This window comes from Diospyros lotus, chromosome 2 (assembly GCF_014633365.1).
Source record: "Diospyros lotus cultivar Yz01 chromosome 2, ASM1463336v1, whole genome shotgun sequence".
In the NCBI taxonomy this organism is placed as follows: domain Eukaryota; kingdom Viridiplantae; phylum Streptophyta; class Magnoliopsida; order Ericales; family Ebenaceae; genus Diospyros; species Diospyros lotus.
This window is the reverse complement of record NC_068339.1, coordinates 18,290,183-18,303,361: the sequence shown is the minus strand read 5'-3', so window position 1 is coordinate 18,303,361 and position 13,179 is coordinate 18,290,183. Positions and strand designations below refer to the sequence as shown.

At 33.0% G+C, this 13,179-nt stretch overlaps 2 protein-coding genes across 2 annotated transcripts in view; both read right to left on the bottom strand.

The window, feature by feature from the left end:
• LOC127795741 (phospholipase A1-IIgamma-like) overlaps positions 1-13,179 on the bottom strand; it is a 46,384-nt gene that overhangs the window by 12,863 nt on the left and 20,342 nt on the right. The window lies entirely within an intron of this gene.
• Positions 5,914-7,372, bottom strand: LOC127795739 (phospholipase A1-IIgamma-like). The gene is made up of 2 exons (XM_052327611.1): positions 6,725-7,372; positions 5,914-6,602 (listed from the first exon to the last, which is right to left on the bottom strand). Exons 1-2 carry the CDS (start codon positions 7,304-7,306, stop codon positions 6,015-6,017), a joined length of 1,170 nt encoding a protein of 389 aa, XP_052183571.1. The 5' UTR covers positions 7,307-7,372; the 3' UTR covers positions 5,914-6,014.

Here is a 13,179-nt window from a genome sequence, read left to right as displayed (position 1 = left end):
CGAGAACGAGACAGCGAGAGCGAGCAACTGAGAGGCGATAGCAAGTCGTGAGCGAGAGACGAGGGCGAGACAGCGAGTGAGAGCAAGATAGCGAGGGCGAGCAACTAAGAGGCGAGGGCGAGCAGCGAGCGAGAGTCGAGGGCGAGACAGCGAGAGCGAGGGTGAGGAGCGAGCGAGAGCGAGACAGTGAGGGCGAGCAACTGAGAGGCGATGGCGAGTCGAAAGCGAGGACGATGGCAAGGCAGCTAAAGAGAGCGAGACAGCGAGCGAGAACGAAGCAGAGAGCGAGAGCGAGAGACGAAAGTGGGGGAGGGCGAGGCAGAAGCGAGATGAGAGAGCGAGGGCGAGAGGTGAGGGTGAGAGAGCCAAAGAGGGTTAGAGATTTGGGGGGGGGGAGTTAGGGATTTTTGGGGGGGAAGGGAGGGGATTAGGGATTTTTTGGGGGGGGGATTTGGCAGGAAAGAGCGCGGGAAGATTCCCGCGCTCTTGAATTTATTTTATTTTTTAATATTTTAATTATATACAAAATAATATAACTTATAAAAATAATATTAATAATTATTTAATTGATAAAAATAATGTAATTTAAATAAAATTTTATTGTAATTATTTAAAATGTGATAATAAAATAATTTAAATTATTGTATTTAAAATTAATATTTATTTAAAAATTAATTTGATATATTGTATTATTTATTAATAGTTTGTTATATTAAAAAAATTAATTTTTCTATAAATAAAAATTATATTAAACAAAATCTACATAACATCTATAAATTTTTAGGGTAAATTTTGAGTTTTATAAAAAAATATAAAAAATAAAAATTCAAAACATCCACCGAACTTAGGATTCTCAATTATAGAGTAGAACAATATTAATAGCAAAACTTATCTGATCAACACAGTAGATTTCAGATTGTTAAATTTCATCTATAACTCAGAGACAAAATTAGAGAGCACAAATAAACAGATATATTTATTTTTTTCTTGGTCAACATTAATGTTTATACATAACACTTATATTAGATAGTAACATATGATATTATTATTAAGTATAAGACACAATGTCGTCCATATATTATGATTTTTAAACTTTTTAGCTTAGCGAAAAATTCTCATATTTATAAAGAGAAAGAGACAAAGCCAGCTCCACAGTGAAGCCAACTAGGCGGCTACCTTAGGCCTCCAAATTTGAGAGGCCCCATAGTCTTAAAAAATTATAATTTTGCGACGTATTATTTTACTAAACAATTAAATATAAAATTTATCTTTCCCATTCTCTTCCCACATTTCTAAACCCACTAAACTTCCTTTTCTCTCCCACTAAACCCCATTTTCCTTCTCAATTAAACTCCTTTTTCTCTCTCTTTCTCTCTCTCTCTCTCACAGTAATTTGCATCACTGGTTGTCTGCTCATTTATTGCATGTTCTTCTTCTTCACTTCTTCACTTCCTTCTCACTTCTTGCTTCAACTTCAATCTTCTTCGGGCTTCGTCGCTTCAACAGACTGCATCTATTCGGTAGTTTTAATTTCTTTTTACTTTAATTTTTTTTTTGGGTCCGTAAAGTATGTTATTTTTTAGGTTTTCGTATTGTTGTGATATTTTTGTTGGCTTTAATTTGTTGATTGTTGTTGTGTTATGAAATTGTGATTATTGATTAATAGTTAAGGTAGTTGTCTTCCTTTTTTTTTTTTATGATGTATCTCAAACCATTTTTATTCAGCATAGATAATTTGAGATGGGGTTTAATATAAATTTATAATACATTTTTCATAGAGCTAATGTAAATTTAAAAAAAAATTAAATATCATAACGCCAAAAAAAAAAAAAATTGATTTTACATACAGTTGAACATAGTTCAACATATGTTGTTCAAATGAAAATTGCTCATTATTGGTGAATTTTAACTTATCTACATTTTGTAGTTGATTAAACTTTATTTTTTTAATTTAATAAAATGATATTTTTTAATAAAAATATATATTATTTATTTTTTTATAAAAAAATTAATTTAAAATAATGTTTGTTTTATAAAATTTAAAATAAAGAAAATTTCATTAATATTATGATTTTTAAACTTTTTATTTATTTTTCAAATATAGTGTTTTTTACATTTTGTACACATTTAATAAATATTACAAATAATTAATTATTATACATTTAATATTTTTTTATTTTATGGACATAAAATATATTAATTGATATAGTTAGAATTTAGCAATATTATGATTTTTAATATTAATATATTTATTTAAATTTTATAAATTAATTTTTTAATATTCATCTCATGGTTAAATGTATATTTAATTTTTTTATAAAATTTAAATATTTATATATTTAAATATTCATTCCAAATTTAAATATTTAATATTCATTCTGTTACTAAAATTAAAAATTTAATTTTTATTTTTTTTATTATTATTAAAATTTAGCGACGGAAATAATTTTCCGTCGCTAATTATAGCGATGGATGACTGTTTCCGTCGTTAAAAAATTATTTTTTTATTTTTTCTTATTTTTTTGCGAGGGAATTTTTTTCTGTCGTTAAAATTAAAATTTTTATTTTTTAATTTTTTTTGTTATTATTAAAATTTAGCGACGGAAATAATTTTCCGTCGCTAATTATAACGATGGATGACTGTTTCCGTCGCTAAAAAATATTTTTTTATTTTTTCTTATTTTTTTGCGAGGGAATTTTTTTCTGTCGCTAAAATTAAAATTTTTATTTTTTAATTATTATTATTATTATTAAAATTTAGCGACGGAAATAATTCTCCGTCGCTAATTATAGCGATGGATTTCTGTTTCCGTCGCTAAAAAATTATTTTTTTATTTTTTTGCGACAGAATTTGTTTCCGTCGCTAAAATTAAAATTTTTATTTTTACTTTTTTTTATTATTATTAAAATTTAGCTACGGAAATAATTTTCCGTCGCTAATTCTAGCGATGGATTACTGTTTCTGTCGCTAAAAAATTATTTTTTTATTTTTTTGCGACGAAATTATTTTCCGTCGCTAAAATCCGTTGCTAATTTTACAAAAAAAAAAAATTCTTATTCCGTCGCAATTTCGTCGTCGTTCCGTCGCAAAATAGCGAAGGAAATGTCCGTCGCTAAAAATCCGTCGCTAAATCTCGAATTTCTTGTAGTGCATGTTATATGAGTAGTTTAAGAATTATGTTCATTGTATTTATTGTCAGACGCTTATGAATTAACTTTGTAATGAATGTCATGTCTAGTTATTATATGAGCAGGTTCGATTCAGCTTCCGCTTTGTATTTATTTTCTAGTGTAGATAACTCGCACTAGATAAGGTCTTAGGGAATTTCGGGATAATGTAAAGATAAAAAAAAAAAAAAAATAGACCAAATTTCCTAAGACATAACACGCCCTGAAGAAGTGGGCTGTTACATATTCGATCTTCATCAATGTCAAAATTAGGTTTGAAGTTGCTAATATTGTGATACATTTGAATGTGACTATACAGTTTCGACAATGTTTGGTATTCTGGGCATAACTCTCTCATTCGAGCTCCGATTTAGGTGATTAAAGATGATATAGAAATCCAAGAAAAATATCTACAACTTTTGTGTTTTGAGTTTTCAGATATTTGGAATGAATAGAGGTCTAAATTGGGCTTGAAGCTGCAGCTATTATGGTTATCATTTAGTGTAGCATTTGAATGCGTTTGGTATATATATTCAGATGTGTGGCTTAATAAGCTAAGGCATTCAAATGGGTTTATGAGCCATTCGAATGAATTGGAGTGATTTGAATGAATTTACAATATTTTCAAAGGCATTCGAATGGAACAGTGGGCTTATTTGGATATGATATACAGGTATATATGTTTAACACTACTCATTCGAATGTAGAACGAGCAAAGGTTCTCATCCTTCCCTATCTATATAAAATGCCATTCACTAAAGGAGACTTTGGATGATTCAAACCCCAAAGAGACATCGATAAGACCACGAGAAAACAAGTAGAGAAATTCAAAGACACAATAGTAGAGGGGGAACACATACAACAACATACAGATATATATATATATAAGCATATATAATCCCTCACAATGACTAAAATGAGAAAGCTAACAAGGAAACTCGCACGAGAACAAGAAATAAACTTGCACTGAAAATAAGAAGGGAGTGCAAGAAGAACTTGCCTAGAGAGAAAAAGAAATCCAAGAAGAACACCACCAGCCTTTTTCCACTAAACTTACTTCACCACAATAATGAAGAAGAAGAAAAACAATAGCAACGTAGCAGCAACAATGAATAGAAGTAAAAGGAGATGAAGAAGATTATGTAGCAACTAAAAAAAGAGAAGAAAGTGATGGCCAATGGAATAGGAGACAGAATCAGAACCAAATTGTTGCAAAGGTACAAGAGTATCAGTGCACAGAAAAAGAAGAACAAAATGGAGAGGAAGAGGCTACACGCTACAGGCTGCGCCTGCCTTAGAAATTGACAGATTTACCCCTCACCTAACAACAGTCAAACGAAGGTCCAAGGGCACTATTGACATTTATCATTTTCTCTATTTCTTTTCTCATATTCTTTATTCAACCCAATTGGAATTACACACTTGCCCTTACTTTTTTACCATGCATAACCATTCATTAACCCATTTTAAATATTTTACATTTCATTTCAATTTCATATTAAATTTCAATCATTAATTGCAAATGGGCTCAAGCCCAACCCATTTATCCATCTCAAATAATTAGGCCCAACAGTTCTTCTTTCAACCTTCACTTATTTGTGTAAACTTTACACTTGGACCTAACTCAATTCCAAAGCCCAATCCCCCTTCATTCAAAATTAAAATTCTAACACATCTCAATGGTCTAATTCATTTGAACTTTTCTCACATCTTTAAATCCCATTTGAATGGGCTCCCAAATTTTTATTTTCTGTTACACTTTATTTCAAAAAAAAAAAATTTCTAATTTTCAATTAACTAAAGCAAAAATTTTGAGCCTAAAATAAAATACCCAAAAATGCCTAGACCCCCTAACGGGTCGTTACATACATAATGTGTAAAAAAATAATATTTTTTTGACTTTCTAAAGATGTTGTGGGTCCCAATATTTTATATAGTAGAATGAATTTATCATTTTTAAATAAACAATTAAATAAGGGTAATTTTAAAAAAAAGAACATGAATTCTCAAAAATGTTACATTTAAACCAAATATAGAAATGTAAGATTCTCATAAAAAAATACTTAACATTCTTAAGAATGTTTAAAACTAACCAAATATAAAATTGCATAAATCCTGAAAATAAAATGTTTTCAAGAGCATTGCCAATAATCATTAATCCCAGAAATTTAAAAACTTCTCTCGTACCAAACACCCCTTAATCTAAAACCCCTCTACTATTTAATTGGAATTGTTTCACCTCCTACAATGATGGTGATCAGGCTGCTTCGAAGCATGATTGCTGGGATTTTAATGTCTCTAAATAAGTTTTTACGGAGGCCAAAAAGTAAAGTGTCTCTAATTAATGGATATATTGTAGAGGCACATAACAAAGGTACATTGGAGGAAAACTATTTTAATGCCTCTAAAGACTTTGTTATGGAGGTTCCTGCCGTAGATGACGACATGTTTGACACGGGCGTTGAGGTTAAGGCGACAACGACGGCTTATCCGGCATATGGCTGCTGCTTGGCTACGGGGAGGGGACGGTCTCGGGAAGCACTCCCAACAAATATATTGTTATTGTTACTATAATGAATCTTCATTTTCTATAAAAGAATAAATAAATGGCTTCTCCCATCGAGAATAACAATTATATCGGAATACTTAATGATTCCAAGAGCCACGTTGAATGGGACACTTTACAATAATAATCAATTGAATTAACGAAAAATACAGATTTCACAAATTCACTGCTAACTTATTGGATGAATCAAACAAATCTATCTTCAGGGGAACACGAATTTAATTAAAGTACAGCAAATCATTGATAGAGTTTTAAACTTTTTTTAACCATACGAAAACATTCAGAAGTCCTCCTCCGGCTCATGGTCCAACAACTTCCAAGTGCCATCCCTCTGCTGAACCATACCGTTGTTCATCACACACCACCATGAACCAGGCACAAGATACTCTTCTTTCAAAGCATCCATTGATTTGTTAACCAATGCAATATCGCGATCAATCTCCAACTTGAACCCTCCTTTTGATCCTTGTGTCCCTGCGACGCCATGCAAGTAAGCCTCCAAGTTATGCCAAGTCTGTAGATTTCCAGGACTCTTCAAGTATTGGGACCTGCAAGTATCAATCATCAGTTCTTCCCCCACCTCTGAGTAAGCTATCAATGGATACTTGGGAACGATATCTAGGGCATTATGGATACGCAGAATTCGAAGATCCTTCAACCCAGAGACCAACTCTTTGAACCCTGAATCACCAACTCGAGGACTTGCAAACACGAAGGCTGTCACTGGACAGCCCTTGTTCAATCCGTTGGCAGCTATGTCGACAGCGTTCAGAGTTGCGACTGCTGCTCCCAAGCTGTGGCCGACTACGGTTATGCTTATCTCTTCGTCCTTGTATTCTTCCACTAGTCTTCTAACTTCACTAAGAACCTGAAATATTTGATAAGACACCAAAACTATGATTAGCCCAACAGTGACAACCAAACAAATATTGGATTTGGGGAAAGAAGATGAAAGTTCATATCTAGCCAAGTTGGTTTAAAAATACTCACTTGATCTCTGGCACTAGTCTTAATGATTGAATCTGGATCGCTTGAAGTGTAGATAGAGTGCCATCCTCGATGCAACTTAGGATCGTGCTCCTCTCCAAGTATGTCCTCACCCGACACTTGAATAAATTCAAGATCATTAACCCATTCCAGAGCCTGGATGGTTCCTCTCCAAGCAATCACAATATCCCTCCTCCCCAAAGCAGCCTTCCCTTCGTCTGTAGCCACCGCCACATACCCCATCCAATTTGACTCCTTACTCTCCCCTTCTCGCGACAAAAATTTGAATGCTCCCGCAACGGCAGTTGACGCCGTCGTATAGAAATATTTGGTAGCAGTGTACCTGAACGGATTGCCGTGCTCTAGGCCAACCCTAGCAAAGAGGTTCTTCTTCGCAAACCGGTTGCGCCCTGCAAATCTCGACTCTTTCGTGGAGATGAAATTGTCGTAAGTTGCTTGAGCCATCTGCCCGTAGTGAATTATGTATTGCCGGAGTTCGATGTCCAGCTCATCCAGTAGGCCGCTCCAGTTGTCTTCCCCGTTGAGAAGCCTCCATCTTTTGGCAACGCTGCTATAGTCCGCCATCGCTTCTGTCTAGTTTGCTTCCAGAGAAAATGGATATATATGGATTGGTGTTTGTTTGAAATCTGAATGCATTTGCCTTCATGGGGGTTGCATGGTTTTTATACTGAGCGGGTGGTGAGGATAGCGTTGAGCTGATATAATATTCGTTCAAAGTAATTAATAATCTTTGGCCGCCATGACTGCCGTATCATGTTATCAATTCAAGCTCCCAAGTATAATATACAATACAATATAGTTCACTTGTTTGGCAACTTGCAAGCTGTTTAATTTCTTCTCTCCCAAACGTTTAATTTGCTGACCAGAACCCCTTCAACCCACGGAGAATTTGTCTTGTGTTTTACATGGATAAATCTTGTACGTAACACCTTCTGCGTTGCCTGATTCAAATAGCACATATTAGGTAAACAGATACCTATTTCTGATTGTGAATCGCTGACAAAAAGATTTAGGACACAGTTTTTCTTCATTCGTACAATCCAGAGACCAATTAGTTTTTGTCAACAGTACTTATGAAAATTCCACACTTACATTCAAATGGAAGATTAGATTTGTAGTCTTGACATGGTCTTCAACTCAGGAGTGGGTTCATCGATCCCATCCATGCATGCAACTTGAACTACACAAAATTCAAATACATGTGCGCATATATTTAGCTCCACACGTTTTGATAGGGTCGTCTCAGAAGAAACACAACAGCTAAAGAGTGAGTTTTTCACAACTAAATCGTTGTAAAACCTTTTTATGATTATTTATTTTTAAGCAAATTAATGACTGTACGTTGTTGAACAGGTAAAACACGTGCGTGGCGTGGGTGGGAAAACGTCATTACCCATTTTTTTTTTTTTTTAACGTTTGGTGATGTTGAACTCATGGCGGCCGGCCACGATTGGAACACATCATCCTTAGATTAATCGAAGACGGATAATGTTCATTTCCACGTTTGAATGATTCCGACATAATATTTCAAAAGGACAAAAAAAAAAGAAAGAGAGAGAAAAATTAGAGCCACGTAATCTCCATTATCCATACCGTACCCAGTATTAGACCCTATTCAAACAAGTATAAGTTCCCCACACTTTGAAATTTCTTCGCAATTTGAGTAAACGAAATCTCATTGAATACACATGATCAGATTGAAAAGGTATGATCCAAGTGGCCATTTGAATAGACATTTTCAAGGTTTAATCATGGGTATTAAAAACTGAACCACCCATGAAGTGACCCAAAAAAAATGTCTTCAAGAGTGATTCAAGTGGTATTTTTTTTTTATTTAGATAGATCACCTCTTCAAGGATGATTCAATTGTAATTTATCCTAACTAAATTAATGTTGGTGGCATTGTAACATGTCTGAATTCTACCATATAATTAATATGATTAAATCAACTTGCAAAATATGAAATACACAAAGGTGATCAGGAAGAATATTTTACTCATATATTTTATTTGTAAAAGAATTAAATATATATACTCAAGTGAGAATGACTTTTGTTTTCCTAAAGACTAATTGAAAGATACATTAGTGAAGGAAAATAAAATGATATATTGGAAGATTTTTTAGATCTTCCAATATCAATAGATTGATTATTTTGCTCATGTATCTTTCAAAAGAAAAAAAACAAAATCTCTGAGAGTTGTTTCTGGAAACCGAAAAAGAGTACTTGAGTTTTCCCAATAATCACTACAAAAAATCAAGCATTTAGTGATGAAAAAATCTGTCGCTAAACCTTCAAATTCCGTCGCTAAATAATTTAGTGACGGAAAGAAATTTGTCGATAAAATTGGTGTCACTAAATTTTAGCGACGAAAATTAGCAACAGAGCAATTCAGTGATAGAATCAGCGACGGAATTTTTTTCGTCTCTTTCCATCGCTAAAATTTAATTTCTTATTTAATTTTTTTTAATTTTTTGGCAATGGGTGTCACCCCGTCGCTAAATTTTATATTTTTTATTTAATGTTTTTTAAAATTTTAGTAATGGGTGTGACCCCGTCACTAAAATTTATTTTTTTTAATTTTTTAGCGACGGGTGTCACCCTGTCGCTAAATTTTATATTTTTTATTTAACTTTTTTTAAATTTTAGTGACGGGTGTGACACCGTCTCTAAAATTTAATTTTTTATCTAAGTTTTTTTAATTTTTTAGCGATCGGTGTGACCCCGTAGCTAAATTTTTTATTTTTTATTTAATTTTTTTTTAAAATTTTAGCGATGGGTTTGCCCCGTTGCTAAAATTTAATTTTTTATTTAATTTTTTAGCAACGGGATTTCCATTGCTAAATTAAAAAATATTAGCGACGTAATTTTTCTATCACTAAATTTCGTCGCTAAAAATTATTTTTCTTGTAGTAAATTAAAAGTGTAACATGCTTGAATCTAAATCAGGTTCGCGGTGGTAGAGGAATTGGATTGAAAAAAGAGGAATTCTAGTTATAAGATATTTAATAAAATCATCGCTGAAATTGAGTTCTTATTCAAATAGAAAAATTAATTCATATATAAATAATATACTAAACAAAAAATAATAAACCAAAAATACTATATAAATTATATATTTATACTAAATAAACAAAACAATCTATATATAAATAATATTTTTGGACTCCAACTTAATGTTTAACTAGAGAAAAAAAAATGATTCGCGATTTATATGTTAGAGAAATAATTTTTTTAAGTAAATAATTTCAAATATTTGATAGAAAATATCTTCAAAATGTAACAAATTTTGTAAGTAACTCTAAGTTTATTTGTACTAATAATTTTTGTACATATAAACAATGATTGAATGCCTTCCATGATATCTGAATATGGAAATATATGTTTGTGTCTTGTATCTAGATATGTTTTCTTCTTTGTGTCTTGTAACTAAATATGTTTTTACTTATATTTGTCTTATATCCGAATATATATATATATATATATTTTTTGCTTTATATTCGAACATGGGTTTTTTTATTTGTCTTCTATTCGTATGCAGACGGAATATTTCGTCACAAATTCAAATGGATATTAATTTTAATTTTAATGTTTATTAATTTTATTTCGTTTCAAATTCAAATGGAAATTTTATAAATTATTATATTAGCTGCAAAACATTTCGTCCCTATTTTGATTTTAATTTATAATTTCATCTTTTCTTAATTTTGCAACTTAACGATAGAATATTGTAGTGGCCCACTCCTGAATAGTTTCACTACCATAGGATATTCGAAAGGTGGTCATCACAAGAATGATATAGAACAATAACATACAACACCACATTACAATCCTTAGATAACTATAGCAGAAGCCAACATAAAGGTTTACAACATCTTGGCACCATAGCCTATACAAAATGAAATATATACAAGGGTACTAAGAAATTTTACAACATAAAATTTACTCACACATGACCTCTTCACAAACACTAACATGGACCATCTAATCTGGGAGGTCTCTATACACCTCTAACCTTGGGCTCTAGTCCTACTAAACTTACCCTCAATCACTGATTTATCTTTACCTGGAATGACATGAAAGTAAACAATGTGAGCCACAAGACTCAACAAGTATATTGATAAAACATGGAGATATAAAATCAAATGTATGGAAAATCAAGATAGAGTAAACAACTCTATAAGAAAATATCAATATAACACAACTCATAAATTTTTCATTTATGTCAATTTCCCATGCCATGATTATTATACATACCATCATGTCATTTCCATGCTCATGCACATGCACCAATAATAAAGAATTTTTCACATAATTTCCAATGCTCCTACGACCAATATGCCCATACATGAATATATATGCATCATCAAAATATATCAACAAACAATAACAATTTGAGCCTCGCCTACTGAGTTGATCATGGCTACCTCATCACCCGCGTCAGGCGCTCATAGGATATCCTTTTTTCATCCCTGAACATAATTGTCGAGCAAAATAATAGGTGTGCAAATCAATATAATCATGCATCACATAAGAATATCCTAATTTCATGTCAATCATCAATGATTAAGAAAAATCCCACACAAAAATGATTAATTAGACAATTTTTAGGAAATTTCAAGATTTCGAATAGTAACTTCAAAGGCCTATTTTGGGCTCGTTTCTCAATCAAATTTTATGAAAGATATATCAAATCGAAGCCTCAGATCTCTAGTTTTTGAAATAATAATCGGATTCAAAATCATAAATAATCACAATGAGTTATTTCCCAAAAATCGAAGCAATGCAGAATTGCTACAGTAAAATTATAACATTCTGGATAAAATTCAACAAGACTTTTATGGGTTCAAATAACGACAAAAATTTTCAAATCCTATACCAAAACGAATCCTATGATGTCTAGTTTACATAGAAATAAATGGTTTGTAAATCGAATATAACCACATAAAGTTATATTGTAAAAACCCAAGCAAGGTTGAATTACATGGAGTAGTAAGTTACAAATTTTTTTAGCAAAACTTAACAAAGCCACTGGGGCTCAAATCGAAGCCAAAAAATTCAAACCCTATATCAAATCGAAGCTCATCGAGTCTAGTTTACAACACAACAAACGGACTTGACTGGAGGTTATAGGAAAAAGGCATAGACTTGACTTTTTTATGACTAGTGGGCAGTTCCTAATATGTTGTAGATCTAAAGAATGATGGTAATCTCACTCGGTAACCAATTTATTGGGTTTTGTTTCAGTGGCTACGAAGAGTTAATTCCCTCTCCAATTTATTAAGGAATGAAGGTAGGATCTCATAAGCTAGAGCCAAGGCGTCGATGTGTGGTTAAGAGTATTTCCATGTATTCTATTTTATTTTATTTTCCATTATTCTGTCATTCCAAATGCATGCAGGGGCTTGAAATTATACATTTGAGGGGTTTACATGCGAGTGTGTGCTTGGACACGAGCATGACAGTGAACTAAGTATTTTTGCTGCTAGACATGAGCGTTACATTCGACATGTGATTTTCTATATGGGTGAGCCTAGGCATGATGCATGCCTTATGGGGGATTTGTATCACGTTGTAGCCTACTACGCCACCACCCTTATTTGTTATGAATTTGTATGGTTCTTGGCGCTGATTCAAGTATTACAGTTGTACGGTGTCGGTTAATCCAAACTGAGTTTATATTCACGAACGCTCTTGTGTGTCAAGTGAGCTTCGACTCAAGTACGAGTGTTGGTTGCTCCCACTCAAGCGAGCTTCGGCTCAAGTTACAGGTACAGTTTGCCTTCAAGGCAACAGCAAGTTTGTGATATGGACTTAGGTGCTAGTACATTTTTATATGGGCCCAAGATCCGGGATGTGCATATCTTTGTTATACGATTGGTACTTGTTATTTTATATATGATTGGTTGGCATGCTTTGCATGAGTTTTTGGCACTTGGGTGCGGGTATTCTTTAGCTCCTTATTCCTCCCAGCCTTTCTTTCTTATATGCTTGCTAAGTCTTGTGGCTCACCCTTGCTTTTTTTCATTCTAAATAAGAGCAAGGCCAAAGTTGAGGGTGAGTCTAGTGGTGCTGAACCTAACTGAGTAAATGGTGTACAGGGCAGTCTATGTTGACCTTACCATGTGGCAGTGTTGTATGACATGGTCATTTTGTCTTTTGAATTGTGTGTGAGTTAGCTTGTATATATGTAAACCCTATAGCCTGTGGGCCAATTTTGTTTTGAAATGCATGTTGAGGTTATGGTTTTTGCTTCCGTTGCCAAATTTATTATCAGGTATATGTGAATCCAAGTGTGCATGCTTGGCAAGTCTGCCTTCCTTTTAGTTTTTTCTTTTCCCCCTCGGGGCCACCCGCTAGGGTTCTTCAGCTTAGATGGAGGATCTGGGTGGGGGGTCCCATATCAATACATTTTGTTTTGTGTAGTATTCTTTTACCT

Bases quoted from the DNA above. Each gene is read 5' to 3' on its own strand.
- LOC127795739 (XM_052327611.1), bottom strand. From the start codon at position 7,306: ATGGCGGACTATAGCAGCGTTGCCAAAAGATGGAGGCTTCTCAACGGG. The intron at 6,603-6,724 runs GTGAGTATTTTT...CAAATATTTCAG, and splicing joins AGACTAGTGCCAGAGATCAA to GTTCTTAGTGAAGTTAGAAG.